Genomic DNA, 20,145 nt, shown 5'->3' on the forward strand with positions numbered 1-20,145 from the left:
ATACTACCGAGACCGGCCCTACACGGGCTGCGGGCTTAACGGGTCGGCCCGTATTAAAAATTATATATTTTTTTTTTAAAAAAAAGTACTATAAAATACTCCTACAATTTTTTTTTATAAATAATATTTTTAATATGTTTAAATAATGCCTAAAACAAAAATAAATTGTAAACATTTTCGTACAAACGTCGTAAACTAAAACGGCGAGGAAAGCAAATTTAAATAAATTAGATATGTTATGGTTATAGATATTTATATATTCAATCTTTAAAATTATAAATAACGAAACGAGTAAATATAATTTTATATTACATGTATATTTATGTTAATTCATTGAGTTTTCACTTTTATTTATTACTTTGATAATCAACTAAGTAAATAATTATTTGAAAAATATATATAATTTATAGAATTTTTTTTTGTTATGCGGGCTACCCTCGGCCCGTTCGGGCTAGCTCTAACGGGTAGCGAGCTTTTTAGGGTTGGGCTAAAAAGCACTATTAAAATTCGGGCTCAATATTTAAGGCCCAAGCCCTATAATTAATCGAGCTAAACGGGCCGGCCCATACGGTCCGGTCCGTTTTGACAGCTCTACCACCTGGAGTTATTTTTGTGTTGAAAATTCAGGAAATTGAGATGCACCAACATTGGGAAAATTTTCATTCTCCATTGGCATATAACCATTAAACGAGGGTGTTTGAGATGAATATCTCATCATAGATCCATAATATGGATGAAAGTTTGGAACAGAGGATGACTGGTTGAAATTTGGTGTAAAACCAAAATTAGGTATGTTTTGAGGACGTTGGTTGAAAAATTGATTTGGATTTGGATAATTGTTGGGATTTTCGTAGTTAAATGGGTAATTAGAATAATTTTGGGTGTTGAAATGATTATTATTGAGATCATTTCACTAAAAATAAGATTAAAACTTCACTTAGTTTGCTAATAGAAATATAATAATAAGATTAAGATAGTGAAAAACCTGGTTTTTTTTCTATGTCCAAATCAAATGAACCAAGTCTCTATTTATAGAGAAAAAAAATCATGAACTTTGGTATATATATATATATTTTTAAATTAATTTAAAACGAAATAATTGAGGTCCAATTATTAAAATGATAAGAATTCGGACAACCAATCAGAACTGAACACGTGTCCCTACTTATCCAAAAATATGTTTCTCTCTCCACCTTTTGCAGCTTCACGCGCTGCTGTCCGCGCGTGTGCTGCACGCGCCGTTTATGGCCATTCTCGGCTTGCTACGTGTCCCTGCGTGGTCAGATCAAACAATGTTGAAATCATTCAACCTCTCTTTCATCCACATCATCATTCAACACCACCATTGAAGCATTTCACATGTTTAATGTTGCTTCAACATACTCCCTCCGTCTCTAAATAATAATCGTTTAAGGTTTGTACACGATTATTAAGAAAATAATTAATTGTGTTGATTTCAATGGTAAAATTAGTATCATTTATTAAAATACCCTTATTAATTGTAGTTAGTGGAGTAGTTAAGTTGGATGAAATTTAATAAATAAGGATATAATAATGAAAAAAGATAATAAATATTGCATTGATATTTTAAAATGATAATTTTTTTAAAAAAATAAAAAAAGATAAAGTGACAATTATTTAGAGACGGAGGGAGTTGCATTTTCACACACCATTGAATTTGGTCTATGTGAGAATCATTAAAATTAATTGACGTGAGTGTTTAATTTTCAGCAGGAAAAACGAATACGATCGCAAAACAAAAAGTCTTGGTCCTATTATATACGCCGTCACATCTATTTAAAGGAAAATACCAAAGAGAAAAAGAAAAGAACCTTTCTTAGTCTTACCACAATTAAAAAAGACAAAATGAAGGATCAAATAGCATAATTTGTTTTGAATTAATCACTAATCACCACATAATCAACATTCTGTATGATTCACCACACCACAATCAGACAAGAACTAGACGACAAAAAATTATGCATTGTACTTAGATAGAGCTTTGTTTTTTTTCGTTTTACAATAATCATGCATGACATGCACCTATTCTTGAATGATGTTCAAGGATTTTTCTACTTCACAATCGGCACAACGGTGGCTAATTGGGTTGGTATTATCATTTGTCAAGAATCTTAAACCTTATTATGTGGCCCTAGTCGTTCCCTGAATAAATGCCTACAATTTTTCTTTTTTATGAACAAATGCACTACAAATTTAATTGAGAACTTCAATTAAGATTAGGTTATCGAGTTGACATTATGGTCGGTTGATTTGATAGTAACGTGACAAAAAATGAGTGATTTATGGTTATTCGATCTAAAAATGAATGATTTAGAGTTATTCCATTTAAAATTATCCTTTTAAATTGTTTTTCTTTTTCTTTTTATTTTATGGGATAATCGAACATGAAACCTTGAGAATAAGCATATTTTTAGACCTCAAGTCAATACCATCAAATTAATTTAAGTGAGTTTTATTTCTCTTTTTGTTAAATAAGTCATTTCCATGTATTTTCATTATTCATTAGTTTGTTTTGTAATTTTGTCCTTCTTAATACAACTTTGTTTGTTTTTATTTTTCGTCTTGTACGCTATGTTTTATTTTTCTTTTCTTTTCATCTTAATAAAGTGTTTACATCAAATAAAACAAATAGAGAATATTTATTACTTTCATACTATTTTAAAATTTTGTATTAAATTACAAGAGTGTGTAAAAGAAATAAGAAGCTTTAAGGAAGCATATATTAGTAAGTGAAAAATATGAACATATTTTGGAATGTTGATATTATTAGTTTTACAAATCTTCCTCAGGGAACTTAAACTCAATCTTTAAAAGTGTGTTTGGATAAATTAATTTAAAAATTTAAGAGGATTTGAAATTCTTAAAGTAATTGAATTCCTTTGCTTGCAATCATAGGTATTGAGAATTTTAAGATTGCAAACAATTTTTTTTTTTTGTGCAAATAAATTCAAGACATTTTATTCATGATAATGTTTCAAATACAATGAGGAATAATCGAAAGACTTTAAATCAAGCTAGCTAGCATTTCAAGTGTATAAAAAGTTCAGTGAAAAATAGTCCTATTATATGTTTCATATAATTAAAGAGAAAAGATATCTATATAGCTATTTTTTGAGAGAAGATATCTATACAGCTTTTTTTTATTTTTTTTGAGAGAATATCTATACAGCTATTGATATACAACTATTTTATGTTTATATAATCATACTCAACATTATCATATTTATCTCTATCATATCAAGCACATTAAATGAATTTTAATCAAGCCATAATCATAGAGAGATTGACCGTTTATTTTTAGCGTAGTAAGTACACAACAATACCTTGAATTTTTTATTTATTTTTGGTCTAGCACAATACCTTGAAATTTTAGTTCTGTATGAAATAATATTTCGTTGCCGACTTCCTAATCATAGCCAAGATGTACATACGCGTGGCTTTTTTTCTCCCAAAGCAAGGTTATACGTGGTTTCATTATAAAATATAAAAACAAAAACAAAGGTATGTGGCAATCATTATGCACTTGAGGCTAATGAGAAGAGACGTGTTTGAGTTTAGGTGATTGTAAAAAAATAGAGATATCTTAGTATCATTAGAATATCAAGCTTTCCACTCAGGATTATGGCTAATAAGGATATCTATTATTGCATTCTAGTTGGTGTAAGAAATTTGTTCTGATTCTATAATAAGAAGAACAAATACAGACGTATATCTTCTTTTGTAAGCACTTTATTAACTTACATATCTGGGTAGGTCCGTCTTAAACACTTCAAAATACTGATTAATCTTAAAAATTTAGGCCCTTAAAAATTATTATTAGAATTTGGGTCTTCAAACAAATTTGTCGCACAATAAACAGATTCAGTAGTGGATCTAGATACCGAGCTAAGAGGGGTTGCAGTGCAGGGACGAATCTAGGGGAGACAAATTAACTTGCAAATAAGAGCAAGATCATCTTAAACACTTTGGAGGCATTACTCTAATCTTAAAATTTTGACCATCAAAGATCCCAACCTAAACCACGAAGCAAACCCATGAGGATTGGATACTAGTTTTATTTGGTAAACATTTTTTTTTTTTTGAAAGAATTTTGTAAACATATATTAATATACTTCAATTCTTATGCAATATCAAAACAAAATAGATTTACCATAATATCCTATCATATCTCATCATTATATGTATATATCTTTAGTTACTATATATCAATGTTGTTATTTCATAACATCGGCGACAAACTCATTTCCAAATTTAACAAACTTTACAATTAACTCTGTCTGATAATCTTCGAGATTCGAGGACCCGTCCCCACCATCGACATACTCAATGGCTGGACGAAACACCTCCTAGAGGTCATCTTTCTCTTTCTTCACAACTTTCGTTTATGAACCTTATCTTTCACTAGCTTTGAGAGCATTTTCTAGTTTCGTCTTCTCCCAGTCAAAATTATCCACTTTTTCTGCAAGAGAGTCCCCCTTGGCTGTTAAGTTAGTGACTGGCTCATTCTTCGTAACAAGTTCGTCATCAAGCTGCCCGTATCTCGTAGTTATTCTTCTGTCGTTGAAGATTATTTTGAATCCACATCTCCTCCACCTCCTAAGTAGCTTTTTTTTTCATCAAAGCTTCCCCACCTCCGCCAAGTAATTTTACTCATTGTCGTCCATCACTAGGGTTATGGCCACTACTCAGACAACGACCAAGATGTCATCATCCAGCACTTTCTTCGATTAAACCAACGGGTAGGGAAAGTAAAGGGGAAAGGCTCCCTGATCGGGCATAGTTCATGATTCAGAACATGGGTGTCGACAACATGCCCTAAAGCATAGGAGGACCCAAAAAAATTCAATGTCGCCTTACTCTTTTTTGTAACGATAGTCAGCTTCTCTGGTAGGTTGGCTACACTAAGAGGGATTTTCTTAAGATGGTTGATCAACTTGACCAAATTCTCCTATAAATTTGCTATATTATCTGCAACAAAGAAAACTAAAGTCAAATGCAAGAAAATATAACAACCATGGAAACAAAAAGAGGAAAACTACAATGTATTCAAAAGTTCTCATGCATATTCATATGTTTGACACTTTACTAACTTAAAGGTGTTGATGAAGCATATTTGAGTCTTAACCCTATTATGTTCATCGCAAAGGACATTTTCTTTTCCATCTGTCAAGATATAAGGCTCAAAACTATCAACAAAAGAAGTGAGACTAGCAAAATCACTCTGCTTGCAAACCATCATGCGATCATACAAACAAATGAACATCTTTTCTCTTATGTTAAAATGGTCCTCAATTATGTAAAGAGGAAATTTGGGCACTTTCTCGTTAACAGGAGCCCTAACATTATTAGTAGTAACAACACCTACTTGGTCCTAAATGGCCCTCGTCTCTATATAAAAAAAATGAATTCTTTGTGGCCATCTTAAGAAGAATTAAATAGTATTTATTCTTTAAACCACAAACAAAATTCACAAACATCGGGATCAATCACTGATGAAGGCAAACCAATTTGAAGACTTACACAAACACCATAGAATTTAGGTGTAATTGAGAAGGTGCAATGCTCAACCATCCAAAGACGCGATTTTAAAAAAGGAGAGAAATATGGCATCAGAGACCAATCTTTTTGAAACTATTTCAAACATAGGAACCTTTTATTCCTTCAAAAGTAATACAAATCCCTTAGTCTGAAAAGGGAACCCAAACTTCACACTCTCTTGTCCCAACATTATCAATCCGAACAAAGGGAGGTTTTGGGGAAGCATTCTCAAAGGCTCCTCGGCAACCCAAAAACGCACCCATCTCTTGCTAGGAGGAGCAATATTCAAATTCCTAGTACTCTTCTTTCTTATATCACCTGAAAAGTGGGGAATGATAAATGAGTTCGACATATAATTCAAATGAACCCCCCACCGCTAATCAAGTGAAAGGGCATAAAAAGTCAAAAGATAAAAAGTAGCTTTGTTGCGATAAACGTAGAAATCAAGGCAATGGTGTCTTCCTTAGACCACATTGCACCATATAAAAGTCCAAGAGAGATTCTAAATCACAAGATACAAACACACTACTCAAAAAATGCTACATAGAAAAAAGTATTTCCATAGTTAACAACATGGAAGAACCACCACTCACGGCGGCAAAGCAAGCATTACTACCATGAAAACCCAGTCCTGATCATTTTTAAAACAAAGAATAAATGGAAACACAAAACAAAGAGAAAGAGAGAAATGAACACTAACAAGTAATCAAAGAAGACACAACAATATGAAGTCGAGACACAGCCAGTAAGATGTGAACTTCAAAGCTTGAAGGAATGGCCTTCAAATATATATAAAAAAAAAAAAAAAAAAAAAAAAAAACACCAAAGAGTTATTTTGAGTTATCGAGAGCTCTTTCACCCTTCTCTCTTTTTCTACTTGATGCATTTTCAAGCCACTTCTCCCTTTCTTTTCTGTCCCTTTAAAATTAACAGTGTTTCCAAAACCATAGTCCCCTTTAAGGTATAATGTCCCTTCAGAATCAAGAATAACCTTAATTGTATGGTCCCTTCGATAATTTATCTTGATGAGTATATTTTCCTTTGATTTTGGAGAAGTTGGAGTTTAGAATGGTGGTAACACCCTATTTAAGTTATCGCGATACCATATCTATATTTTGGAAAAGTTAGAGGTTAGAATGGTGTAACACCATAAATGAGTGATCGCCGTACTATAATAGAGTGGTCACATTACCATAATATAGTGGTTTTACTATTAAATTCGAGTTGTCATAATAGTCATATTTGAAGTTGTAATACTCCTACGGTTTTCTACGGTGTAATAGTTAAGCAAACGGTGAATTGAGTTATTTTATTTTGAAATCGGCGTGGTTGAAAGTATGCCTTGAACAATTTTGAACAATGTCGCGAAACGTTTTAAGAGGAGTGATCTAGTCGTAACTCAACATAATAATTTCTTACGTAGTATTCAAGGTATTTTTTTCAAAGTATTTTTTAATTACAAAATCAACGGGTGACTGGAAATTCTTTATCAAAATATAATTTAAAATTTCAAATATAACATCTTAAAAATCCAAAAACCAACATACACTATCTATCTATCTTCGATAACTCTCGGGTGAACACAAATATTTGAACCCTCTACTTGGTTTAATTGACTTTAGCGGTCGGGATGCTTGCAAATACTCCTACTTCCATCTCCTCTATTCTTGCTCGACACAAACCTACATTATGATCACCACAAATCAGAAGCAAATAGCATCAATTACATTGTTAAGGAAACAAGCTAAGTCACCAACATTATGATCCGGTCCAAGGAAATAGTGGATTGCAGATAATGCAGCAGCAGCAGGCGCACAAAGTCACCAACACAACACAAACAGGTTTGAGTAAAGGGAGAATGGGAGATAGTGTCTGACACACGGCAACAAGACAAGTGCTATGGAGTGGCCCAGCAAGAATTGATCATTCCCTTTAATTTCTTGGCATCTTGTAGGAGATGGTGGGCTATACTCATTTTTTTTTTAATGTATGTTATTTCTGTTTCTTTTTAATTGTCACCTTTTGATATTTTACACAAATCAAAATAATCAATAATTATTTTTACTTTTGATGCAATAAGTTACTATTCTTTTACTATAATAAGTTATTCTTTGAAAGTAACGGTTAAATAAGAACAAAATTTTTTTCAAAAAAGACACTTAAAAAGGAATCGATATCTTTATGTTTAATGGTAATCTTTGAGTTAATAAAATCTATTTATTTTAAAATTAACGTTTCCTATTACAAAATTATAAATATTTACGCTAGGTAATTAATTTAAATAATACAAGGAATTGAATATTTCTTTTTACAGTACCTACATACAAGTAAAGAAGTATTCTTTCCTAAAAAAAAAAAAAAAGAAAGTAAAAAAGTATTCATTACTTTACCCAAAAGATGTAATTCGTTCTGTCTCAATTATTATAAGTAAAATATTCAAGTTTATGTTTATAAAAATAATTAATTGAATGATATTGTAATAATTACATAATTAAATATAAGGCAAAAATAATGAATTGAATGATATTTTAGTAAAGGTACCATTTAAATATATTGACATTATTGTATATTTAGAGTTTAATTGCGATAAACTATCAGTATAAATTTTCTTACATTGTTAACAAATCATGATCAATCATATTCATATATATATGTTTTAAAGATAAATCAAATTTTAACGTTATTAGCAATTAAGAGCACTTATGTTTCCTTTCCGTCAAGTGTGATGAACTTAAACAATCCAATGCAATGCTAAAAGGTTGAGAATACACGTAACCAACATGGGAATTGCCCTCCAATAATGCAATTTTCCATAATCATGTCAATCAAGAGTTTTGAGTCAAAAAATAATTTTATAATATGATAGTTTTTTATTTTTTATTTTTTATTTTTTTTATAATATGATAGTTATTCATCTAATCTTTAGTTATATATATATAAAAAATAATTGTTATTGTATCAAGTGTGTATCAAGTGAGAAGTCATTTATATACCTAAGGTCCTAAAGTATTGAGTTATGATATGATGTCTTATTTCATTTATGTGGTAACTCAAAACTAAATGTGATGACTTTTATATACACTTTAAAATTTATATACTTTTTTATAAATTAAATAAAATACTTTTTTACTTGAAACAAAATAAAAACTTACATTACTCAAATAATTTTTAAATCTACGAGAAAAAAACAATTTCTAAATGTCCATTTCGTAAGAAAAAAAGTCTGATCTAGGACAAACATTCAATCAAGGGTAATATTTGAGTAGAGTTGAATTATCGCTATTTGAGTGGGGGTTGAGTTATTGCAATTTGGCACCACGGTGAATTCGACATAATTAAGATCATTCATTCTAATTTTTCAAAAGCTATATTTTTTAACCTTTGCATAATCACGGTAAAGATGCATGTGTTTTTCCGGATAAACAACTTACTTGCGCTTTATAACACAAACACTTACCATAATAACTGCACAAACACTTATCATAATAAGTGCTTATATATAAGCTTACTTAAACTAATTTTATAAAAAAAAAATAAAGTTAAATTATATTTGTATATAGTAGGCGGAAAAAAAGTTTGTGAAAATTTTTATAAGCTAATTTTATAAATTCTTATAAATTCTCCCAACCAATCACACAAAATTTATGACAGTAGAAAAATTCAAGACTAAACTTCACTTTTCGCCCTCTAAGTTTTAAAATGTTGTGATTTTGGCCCCTATTGGCAAAAGTGGCATCCTATGTTTAGGGAAATATGCTCTTTTGACCCATAACATAAGGAAAATATGTTTTTTGACCCCTTATCTTTACAAAGAGGTGGGATTATGGCCCTTTTTTTTAGACATGTGGCGTCTTCTCAACAACTTTGGGATGAAAGAGGCTAGAATTGCCATTTTTTTAATAGGAAGCCAAAATCGCAATATTTTAAAACATAAGAGGCGAAAAGTGCAGTTTAGCCTAAATTCAAATAAACTAATTTAATAAACCTCAATGGATTTCATGAGGTATTGTAGACATAGATTGTGAAGGACAATAATAATTTAAACCTGGACCAGGGTGCTGCAGAAGAGGACCAACAAGACCTTGTCGGTTGTTCTGCAAGACAAATTCACCAGTCATTCTCATTCTCAGTGCAAATACAACCATCATCCCTATGCTACCCCCCTCCCCCTATTCACTTCTACTAGTTTCACTTTTCATTTCATGGGTCTTGATGGGTGCTAGGGAACAACAAGGCCTTCTATTCTATTCTATACTAGGCCCTCTCTATTTCCCCTTAATAAAACCAAAATTATCAACACTAACATTTCACTTGTCTTTCCTTCCTTAATCAAAACAACATTACCCTTTCCAGATACTCTCTCTCTCTCTACACCCATCTTCCCTTGTGTCTCCCAATGTCAATCTAACTAGTGCAATTAAAATATTTTAATCTAATCTACCTACGGAGGTGAGTATTATTTCTTTTTACTTTTACTTAATTAGATTAGATTTCCACTAATATTTTTTGTCCTATATATTCTCTATTTCCTCCTTTATCCGAAAATTATTTTCCCAAAAAAAAAAAATTAGAACAATATTCCCATTAGTGGTCCTATATAAACAGTTAAAGCACTTCCTTAGATTTCTGAGAATAGGATTGATTAGTGAAATTCGGTTGGTGGGATTATCATTTATCAGAATAATCACACATTAAAGAATAATAGTATCTTACTATCTTTGCTACTGCTAGTAATCATATATATCTTCTTTCTTTAGTAGCTTATATTCCTGGAGTATTGGATGGGGATGAATTAGGGTTTAGCATCCACAACCATAATTAAACCACAAAAATATGCAGATTATAGTTTAAGAGAGATATATATATTATTCTAATATAGATCTCAAACACACAAAGGTTAATTAGGTCTTTGTTAATGGAAACAAAGATGTCACAAACAACTTTAGGTTACAATAGAGATTCTTCTTCTTCTTCACCAACTCCACCACCACCACCTCAAGTTCACACATTAGTCTTCAATAACCCACCTCAAAATTCACACCCTAACCATAATACTACTACTAATCTTTATCCACCACCACATCTTGCACCTTCTTCTCAAAGACCTATCATAGATCCAGATCTAACGGCTGCAACAACAACTACTACCTCAATAACAACACAACCTCAACCACAACAAATAATACCATCAACAGCAACAAAAATATGTTACCGAGAATGTCTGAGAAACCACGCGGCAAGCATGGGAAGCCACGTGGTAGATGGATGTGGTGAATTCATGCCAAGCGGTGAAGAAGGTACCCCACAATACTTCAAATGTGCTGCTTGTGATTGTCACCGTAATTTCCATCGAAAACATGTCCAACAACAACATAGTATTCCTCAACAACATGTTCAGCATGTTCCTAATTATCATCATAGCAACAACAACGGTCACCTTAATCTTCCAACACCATCTTCTTCATCTCAAAGAGTTTCACAACCTAGTTCTGGACAAGTTCCACCGTCCATGATGATGACTTTTGGATCAGTTCCAGCTGAATCATCAAGTGAAGATCTCAATATGTTTGGTGCACAATTTTCCATACAGACGCCGCAGCAACCGCTTTCGAAGAAGAGGGTAAGGACGAAATTCTCACAGCAACAAAAAGATAAGATGATGGAGTTTGCTGAAAAGATTGGGTGGAAGATTCAGAAACATGATGAACAAGAAGTGCAACAGTTTTGTTCTCAAGTTGGTATCAAGAGACAGGTTTTTAAAGTTTTTATGCATAATAACAAACAAGCTATGAAGAAACAACAAATGTAAGCTTAGTTTTAATAAACAAATTTCATTATTTTTTTTCTTTAAAAAAGCATAGCGGCGAAACTCGCATACACTGAGTGCTGAAATGTGGATAATTGCGAGTTCAAACTCGCACTCTAATATTAGAATTTTACTTAATTAAGACAATTGATTTGATATTTTTCCATGTTGTTTGAATAGAAATAAGGGAAAAAATAAAGATTTTAAATGAGGACAAATTTTATTTATTCATAAAAGTTGTATTATGTTGTTTGTTAGTATAAGCTGACTTAGGATTAGGGTAGCTAGTAACAATATTTCATGCGTAATCCATCATTGAGGACCCTTTTGCTATTTTAATAATGGAAATTGGAAGCCTTGGTTCTTGAGCCTATTGGGTTTATATGGTAATCAATGTTAAAGGAAATAGGATCCCACCACAATTTTGTCCTCTCATATAGGACAGATACCGACAAATGATTTAGGAGACAATACCCGTTCTTTTCTCAAATTCAACTAAAGTTTATAGCAGTGTGCATGCTTTCTATCTGAACAAATTAGCCATGTGAAAATAACAAATGATTACAGATGAACAAGGAGAAGATCAAGTGGTGAGGATACAAATAATTTCATTTTTCAGACTCATCATATTTATTTGTCTGTTTTTACACCTCGCAGATGGTGAAAGTAAAATGTTTTTTTGTCATTTTGCCCAAGAAAGTGATGAGATCTGATGAGTAGTCATGATGATTAATTGATGAACGATACACATGAAGTAATAAGCTGAATCAGTATCTAATCTTGAAGATTAATAACGTACTACTAGCTAACTTTTAAATATATGAAGTACTCGTTTTGTCCTAAATATTGGAAGAGAAAAAAAAAGTTCAATCAATAAAAATTGATGTATTTTGACCAAATATTGGAAGTTGTAGTTAATTAGTAATTAGTTTGTGATAATATTGGGGGAAGGGTGGGAGGAAAATTCCGTGGACAAGGTATATATGCAAGTCGATGAAGGATGGTAGACTAGGGGTTAGGGATTTGTAACTAGTACCACATGACATTAGTTAACATTTCCCTTTTAATTTAACTTTACAAAGGAAATGGAGGTGGAGAGTGATTGCGGAATGTTTGACCTTGTGGTTTAAGGTTCTGAGTGTGAGGTATGGTAGTTAGATCTCTTCCTCTCGGGGGAAGACGCACTTGGCTTAATCAACATTAGCTAGTTGGCGAGAGATGTCTCTCTGGTAGGAAAGCTTGTTGTTTCAACTTTGGGGTGTTCTCTCAAAGTGTGGTTATGGTTGTTGAAATGGGTTGACAACAACATTCTAGTTGAATGTTTGGGTTAGGGATCTTGCCATGAGAGATCACTTTCCTAGATTGTTTGTTGTTTCAAATAAACAAGAGACGGTTGCGAGAAATTTTAAGTGAGTTGACGACAAATCGATTTTCAGAGTTTACGTGGAGGAGAGTTCTCCTTGCTTTGGAACACAAGTTGGTATTTGGTTATTATTGTTGGTGTGGTTTCTATATCCATAGAGGATGACAAATGATCTTCGGTGAATGATCCCCCGGGTTGAGTTCCTCTCACATGAGGAACTCTAGATTTTGTCTTGCGTTTGGAAGAGGTGGGTCGTAACTAAGGTCATTGTTTTCTCTTTAAAACAACTTTTTGATAGGGCTCCTACTCGCCATCTCTTTGTTACTTGCCATTTCTCGCTCCTTGTGTGATATAAGGACTTCACATATGGTTCGAGTGGGACGTGGGAGTGCGATAGTTTGATACTTCATGGTGCGTATAGTCGAGAAGTTGCAATAAAGTTGCGACAATTAAGCAATTGGCCGAGCCTATTATTAATTCTTCTCTTGAAAGTTGATTTTAGATAAGTCCTCAAAATAGATATGAAACCCAATCTTTGTCTATTGATATTCCCCTTAGTTGGATTGTTGATTTATTTGTTGGAGTTCTTTCTCTTATATGTTGTATTGTCGTCTCTGGACATAGAGTTTGCTTTTGTAATGTATTGTTCTTGAGTTTGAACTTTTGGATGGGGTTTTGCCCTTGTCACGCCCTTGTTAGAGTATCTCTTGCATTCTATTTTATTATATTTGTTTTGCCATTTAAAAAAAAAAAAATAGTTTATGATAAACTTTCATGTAACCGTTTATCGTCAAAATGGCCTGTTTGTGTACACTTCTTGAATTTATCAATTTTAACAAAAACTAGAGGAAAAAAAACCAACTAAATTTTATAAACCTTCCATTAAAAATTTAAAAAAACAGGATTTATACTTATTATTAAGTATCCGACTTCACTTAATAGGATAAGACTTGGTTGTTGATGTATACTTATACTTAAGTAACAGACATCAATTATCTTCCCATGAAATTCAACCTGTGTGCGGACCATAAAATGCCTATGAATGAATCAATGCTGCGTGAGCTATTCTTATGACTCCATCAAATTGAACGTATTCGTCATCTTGCAATATAAAAGTTTTAACTTAACAAGAGTTAAGATCATCACCATTTAAACTATTCTCCATTTCTTCAAATAGGATAGATAAAGACATAAAAACTCTTAAATATAATTAATGATGATGGAACATATTTAATTCTAAGACTCATCATCTATTTTTTATGTCTCTCTTTCATAATAACAATCTCCATTTATATTTTATAAATGAAGAGGATCTCAACTTGCACATTAAATTACAAAATCGTATAACATATTGAACGTATCAACCTTGTGATCGTGGTCACAAATTTAGATGAATGTTATTTGAATAGTTATTTTTGTTGACAACCTAAATATACAAAGAAAAATGAGTATGACACAAAAATCAAAATAATAGAGAGAAGATAAAAACACAATCCGAGTATAAGAGATAAAGTTATCACAAAAATTGTATAAAATAGTTAGTTAAATATCATTTCTTTCTAATTTAACAGCATCGACTAAATTTAAATATAGTTTGTCACGAGATTTGGCACTGGCTGTAAGTTCACAAGAATTTCTCGCGAAAAAAATGCTATGCTTGGCTTCCTGACCACGGTGTATCAATGTACATTAAATTAAATTAAACGGTGCATTCCAGCAAAATTGCTATTTTTTTCCAACAAAAAAAAAAAGAACCAAATTATTGTAACAATCTCCAATCACAAAATTTTGTCCGTGTCTATAGCATGATCATGGACTCAAATTCAGGGTTATAGAGTATGGACCACCAATGAAACGCATAAAAGAGATTAAAAGTGAGGGCGTGGGGTTTAACTTTTACCTTTATTAAAACCATGCACCTTTTGAATGATCATGCTCTTTCTAATATAAGAAAGATAACAAGCTAAGCATGTTAAGAAAGGGTATCAACAGCTCAACTAATTCATTTTACAATATATAACTACAAAATGTTATGCATGCATAGGTTTGGGATAATGCAAAATCCCTATGACATTAAATGGGACATGTTATATCTATCTAAAACAAGTGCAGTCATAACATGGATTTAAACATGTTTGGATTCATGGTGAGTCTCATGAAATACAAAATTTTGTGTCACCATGGTTTCACCAAACTTATCGTCAATAAAAACACTAACTATGTGTTCTGAATTTTATTTCCTCAATAGCGCTACTAACAACTAATACTAACCTTTGTCGTTCATTAAAAAAAAAAAAAACCTAAAGAGCTAATACCTATAGGAAAATTATATATACTAGTGAGGTTCTTACGGTTATGGGGTATTCCTCATCTTAGCTCCAAGATTTCCTGTGGCTTCTGAAGCCTTCTCCTTTGCAGCCTGGTATTTAGCCTTGGCCTCTTCACTCGTTGAATCCCTTGCCGACATGTAAGCTTCACCCACTTCATGTTTAGCTTGGTCAAAAGTTTCTTCCACTTTGTCTCCTCCACATCCCATTTTATCTTTGGCATCATTGCCCTTATCTCCAACCACATTCATTCCATTCCTTGCTTCATCATACATTTTATGTGAAGCCACCTTGATTCTCTCCTTAGCTTCATCGTGAACATTGCTTGCTTTCTCCTTTGCATCATGGAATTTTTCTGATGCCATATCAGAATCCATGTTTAATTTCTGATTCCCTTGGTCATAAACATTGGCTGCTCCTTTTCTTCCATATCCCATGCCATCATCCATGTTATCTTTGACATTTTGAGCCATATTTGAAGCCTTATCTGAAGCTATGTTTAGTTTTTGCTTAGCATCCTCATAGGTTTCAGTCACTTTTTCTGTTGGCATTCTGATGTTTTCATCACCTCCAATTCGATTATAAGACTCCGATGTTTTTTCCCTTCCGTATGAAATGGCTCCTGAAATTGCTTCCTTGGTATCTCTAGCCTTCTGCGAAGCATACTCAGAAGCTCCTATACATACAAACAAATTAAAGCAATTGCATTACTTGAGTTAGATACAAAATCATTCTCTAAATGATTTTTTTCTTCTCTAATGCATGAGAGCAAGTGAAAGAAACTTTTTTCGGTTACTTTCAAAAAAATAGGCTTGAAGTGAGTGTTGAATACACTTCAAAATTTCTTAAGCATCCTAAAGGGGATTCATCCTTCTTCCCACTTGCATCCAATATTCATAGATTGGTAGGGAGAATTGAACCTACAACTTGGTGTGACACACTGACACACATGCCTTGGAATTCATTGGTGCAATCGACATTATCATCTTCTTTGTTCAAGTGTTGCATCATTTTCATAGACAATTTTCTAACAGTATATTGTGAGATCTTGTATTGGAGAATATTGCAACTACATGAGCAAAAAAAAACAGATAAAGATGAAAATGACAAATGATAATGGTTGCACAACAAATTTCAAAGCAAGTGACCTGTCAAAAAATAAAATAAAATTCAAAGCGAGCGTAGACATATTAAGCTTAGCTTGATTCGGCCCTACCAATTTATGCAAATAGAATGCAATAAATCTCCTTCAAAATGCTTCATAATCCTTGAAGTGTGTTATACATTAACTTCAAATATATCTATCAACAATATTTTACAGGAAAAAAAATTCTTAGAGAAAAGAAAAAATGATTTCAAAATAGTTTAACAAAAGTACAAAATTCACGTTCTTTAACATAAAAGTACAAAATGCACATAAAATAAAAAATTACCTATAAGCCTGGTGGTAATTTTTGTACCCACTCATTGTAGGGTATGGTGCTCAAACTCGAGCAGATTTAAATATTCCGTTCGTTATTTTAACATAAAAAGTTCAAAACAATTAAACCTAGCTTGTATTCAAACCTACATCTACACAAATCGCAACAACTAACCAAACAATACATTGAATCAAAATAATTTAGTTAATTCATTTAACTTTTGCAACATTCCAAACATATTCTGGAAATTCTCTCACAAAAAATTGAGTGGTGCATGAATGAGTATATATAAGATCAGTAATGGCAAAGAATGTACCGGATGCTGCAGATTTCATTGTGTCTGTGGCCCTTGAAGCAGCATCTTCAGCTTTATACTTCATGTTTTGGGTGCAATCATCATTTTCTAACCCCAAACTTCTGCAACAATAATTGCAAACACACATTTAAGGTTCGGACTAAAATATATATGCACAAGAACTGCTTAAGTCGTCCATCAATCCCCTAATCAATTGGTGTAGCACACTTCGATGCAGAGACCAATTTAATAACTTGTTTGTTAAATTGGTCGCAAAATATAAAAAAATTGAGTGTTGGACATTTGTATATACACACCGTGGCGCCCTGTATACACATGCATAATTCTTAATTTCTCAAATCGTAACTTCCAGGAGAGTAACTAGCACATATCCTCAACTTTTACTTTTCTTGTTATCTTATTCCAAGTTGTTGTTTATTTGGATTAACCAATTGATTTACTTACAAAGACTTATCTCTTCAAATAGGAAGATTAGACATTGTGAATGGTCAATTAGAATTTGGATTCAATCTAAATTAACTCCTACGTAGGGTGAGGAATGTCTCACTCTTATAAACTCATTTTTTAAACTTTATCTCAACCAATATGATACTCATGAGACTAACATATCTCCATTCAGAGACTCCAATTTCTGTCGGTTAATTAATCAATAGTTACAAAATTAGGACCAAAGCATTATAAAAGTTTGGATAATTATCGTGTGCCATAAATCAAAATCATTTAGTCGTGCACACACAAAAATACACATTATAAAATTGATTGATTCATTTCTACAATTTTTTATTTCTGCTAAATAATTTAGATTTGTGGTTGTACCATACTCAAAAATATATTTTGGCTGACTAAATAATGAAAAAACCATATATATCATAGATTGTAGAGGTCAAATCTAATGAGATTAGATTGGATGCCGAAAAGAGAAGAAAAGTGTAGTTATTATATATTGATGAAAAGAGAGAAGATTACTGGGAAATTTCTGCGGCAAACTGTTTGGCAACATCATCAATGGCATTGGTCTCTTCTTCAGCTTTATGCCTCATGTTTTGAGTGGCATCATTATTTTCCAACCCCAAACTTCTGCAATAATAATTGCAAACACACATTTAAGGTTTGGAAAATTGGTCACTAAATAAAGAATTTTTAGTAGTGGACATATGTGTATAGTATACACATGCATGATTCTTAATTTCTGAAAATCTAATTTCCAGGAGAGTAGTTAGCACATTCCCCCACTTTTACTTTTCTTATTATCTTATTCCGAGTTGTTTTATTTGGATTAACCAATTAATTTACTTACGAAGAGTGGTCTTTTCACTTGATTTACTTTTCTTAATTATCTTATGAATTGTCTATTAGAATTTGAATTGGATCTAAACTAATTCCTACAAGATCGATTTGTAGCCTGAGGATTTAACAAAAACAGTAAAAAAATGTTACAACCAAAAGACATACGGGTCGCAACCACAAATATAAATCTAAATCATTGCACACATTAAGAAAGTTTATGTGTTTTGACTATACTAGGAAATGATTTACATTTGGCTGAAATTTGTTAACTATATACGTAAGAGTGCATATGCTATGATTAATTTTGAGATTAACAAAAACCAAGAAGAAGAAAAATTTGAGGTTAATTTGTCTTAAAGAAACCGGTTGCTTTATGAGTGAAGATATACATGTTTTTTTTGTTGGTAAAGTAGTGACTATAGTTCATACATGAAGTGTGATATTTGTTCGAACCCCGAACACTGCATATAATATGCAATATCCCTAGCAACTGAGGGAGGATAACATATATCTATTCTTTTGTTAAAAATAAAAAATAAAAAAACATATATCTATTCTTTTTTTTTTTTTTAGGGAAACATATACCTATCATAGACAACGTCCGATTTTTCTTCTAAAAAAATATTTTGGACCGACTTTTTATCATTTAATTATGCGCTTCATTTAAATTATTCTATAACTCAAATTTTTATATAATATGTGTATATTTCAAAAAAATATATATAACTAAATATGATAAAATAAACATATAATTTTTTTTGTGACGCATAAATAATCATATAATTAAACATGCATTGTTTAAGTGAAATTTAATTTTTGAAATATACAAGTGAAATTGAATGAAATTTAGAAATTTAGATTAGAATTGGAAAAGAAAAGAAGAGTGTAGTTATATATTAATGGAAAGATGTAACCAAAAAAAAATATTAATGGAAAGAGAGAATATATTACTGGAAGATTTCTGCAGCAAACTGTTTGACATCCTCATCTTTGGCATTGGTCTCTTCTTCAGCAACATCCTCAACCCAAGACCTACACATAACCACATTCACCACAAGACACAGCACCAACAACAAAAGCTTTGTCTTCGCCATTTTCTTTATTTTTTCTGTTTATTGTCCTTTCTCTTTGTTGTTGAAGTAATTAATAAGGTATCGTGTGTGTAAAATAAAATGAAGAATGGAAAATAATGGAACAGTGCAGCATGAAAGAATGTCCACGTGGTGTTTAGGAAGAAACGTGGCCAAATTTAGAAGGTTAAAAGAGGATTGTGGACATGCACGTGTTAAACAGGGGTTAAGTTTTGTAGGGGCTGGTGGACCCGCATGACCCTCTTCACGACCAATCTTGAATGTTTAAACGGGTTTTCCTCTACCTCAACTCCTGTTTAAACGGGTAAATATATGTCGAATTCAGGTTTAACTTTTAAGATACGAAGCACCTACAAATATAACGGAGAGGAACATTTCCAGCATATAGTAACTACGCTGAATTCAGTTAAAAATAATTTGTCCCACATTTTACATATGCCCCTTTTTTGGTAGGGCGGGGGTTCAAACCCCGCACTTGCATATGTTATACATTATCTAAATCAACTGAATTAAGTTTATGAGGATATATATGTCATGTTTAAACGATAACAACAATCTCCTTTAAGAATAATTTGATTTGATATACCTTCTTTTTTTGTGAGAGAGAATTTGATATACCTTCTTGTAATTGATACTTTTAATATAATAAAATGATATAAACATTTTTCTTTAAAAAAAAATAATAATCTCCTCTAATAATAATTCGTCTCTTAACTTAATTTTAGTTAACACTTCCGTCATTTATCTTTTTTGTCCCAATTTAATCATTTATGATATAATTAGGTAATCCTTTCGTCTTTTATCTTTTTCCGACTTAGTCTTTATGTTATAAAATGTCAACATTGTTATCCTTTTTTATGAAACAAAATCAAAAAATTTATATAAAAAAAAACTTATAAAAAAGTCATCAAACTCGTAAAGAAACTCAAATCTCCATCATACAAACGTATAAACCTAAATTTCATTGAAAAATCC

At 31.8% G+C, this 20,145-nt stretch overlaps 2 protein-coding genes and 1 long non-coding RNA gene across 4 annotated transcripts; 1 reads left to right on the top strand and 2 right to left on the bottom strand.

The window, feature by feature from the left end:
- Nucleotides 1-4,173: 4,173 nt before the first annotated feature.
- Nucleotides 4,174-6,346, bottom strand: LOC120580525 (uncharacterized). Its single transcript, XR_005646259.1, has 3 exons — nt 6,260-6,346; nt 5,542-5,877; nt 4,174-4,989 (listed from the first exon to the last, which is right to left on the bottom strand). It is a non-coding gene; the product is annotated as an uncharacterized lncRNA (long non-coding RNA).
- A 3,340-nt stretch (nt 6,347-9,686) lies between these two features.
- On the top strand, nt 9,687-11,531 carry LOC11413632 (zinc-finger homeodomain protein 6). Its single transcript, XM_003611977.4, has one exon. It carries the CDS (start codon nt 10,475-10,477, stop codon nt 11,366-11,368), a length of 894 nt encoding a protein of 297 aa, XP_003612025.2. The 5' UTR covers nt 9,687-10,474; the 3' UTR covers nt 11,369-11,531.
- Nucleotides 11,532-14,698: 3,167 nt separating this feature from the next.
- LOC11410068 (late embryogenesis abundant protein D-29) lies at nt 14,699-19,251 on the bottom strand. Of its 2 annotated transcripts, XM_039834860.1 has the most exons (4): nt 19,031-19,251; nt 17,759-17,869; nt 16,793-16,893; nt 14,699-15,731 (listed from the first exon to the last, which is right to left on the bottom strand). In XM_039834860.1, the coding sequence occupies exons 1-4, from the start codon at nt 19,171-19,173 to the stop codon at nt 15,082-15,084; spliced, it is 1,005 nt and encodes a 334-aa protein (XP_039690794.1). In that variant the 5' UTR covers nt 19,174-19,251; the 3' UTR covers nt 14,699-15,081. The 2 variants fall into 2 exon arrangements, with proteins under 2 accessions (XP_039690794.1, XP_024639145.2); XM_024783377.2 differs by lacking the exon at nt 17,759-17,869.
- Nucleotides 19,252-20,145: the final 894 nt, after the last annotated feature.

The sequence above is a fragment of the Medicago truncatula genome, chromosome 5 (genome assembly GCF_003473485.1).
Source record: "Medicago truncatula cultivar Jemalong A17 chromosome 5, MtrunA17r5.0-ANR, whole genome shotgun sequence".
In the NCBI taxonomy this organism is placed as follows: Eukaryota; Viridiplantae; Streptophyta; class Magnoliopsida; order Fabales; family Fabaceae; genus Medicago; species Medicago truncatula.

What these genes read in the sequence shown, in the direction of transcription:
- LOC11413632 (XM_003611977.4), top strand. Translation starts at nt 10,475, where the DNA reads ATGGAAACAAAGATGTCACAAACAACTTTAGGTTACAATAGAGATTCT.
- LOC11410068 (XM_039834860.1), bottom strand. Translation starts at nt 19,173, where the DNA reads ATGGCGAAGACAAAGCTTTTGTTGTTGGTGCTGTGTCTTGTGGTGAAT. An exon ending in TTTGCCGCAGAAATTTCCCA is followed by an intron (nt 16,894 to 17,758) that starts GTAATCTTCTCT and finishes TTATTGTTGCAG; the next exon opens with AAGTTTGGGGTTAGAAAATG. An exon ending in AATGAAATCTGCAGCATCCG is followed by an intron (nt 15,732 to 16,792) that starts GTACATTCTTTG and finishes TTGTATGTATAG; the next exon opens with GAGCTTCTGAGTATGCTTCG.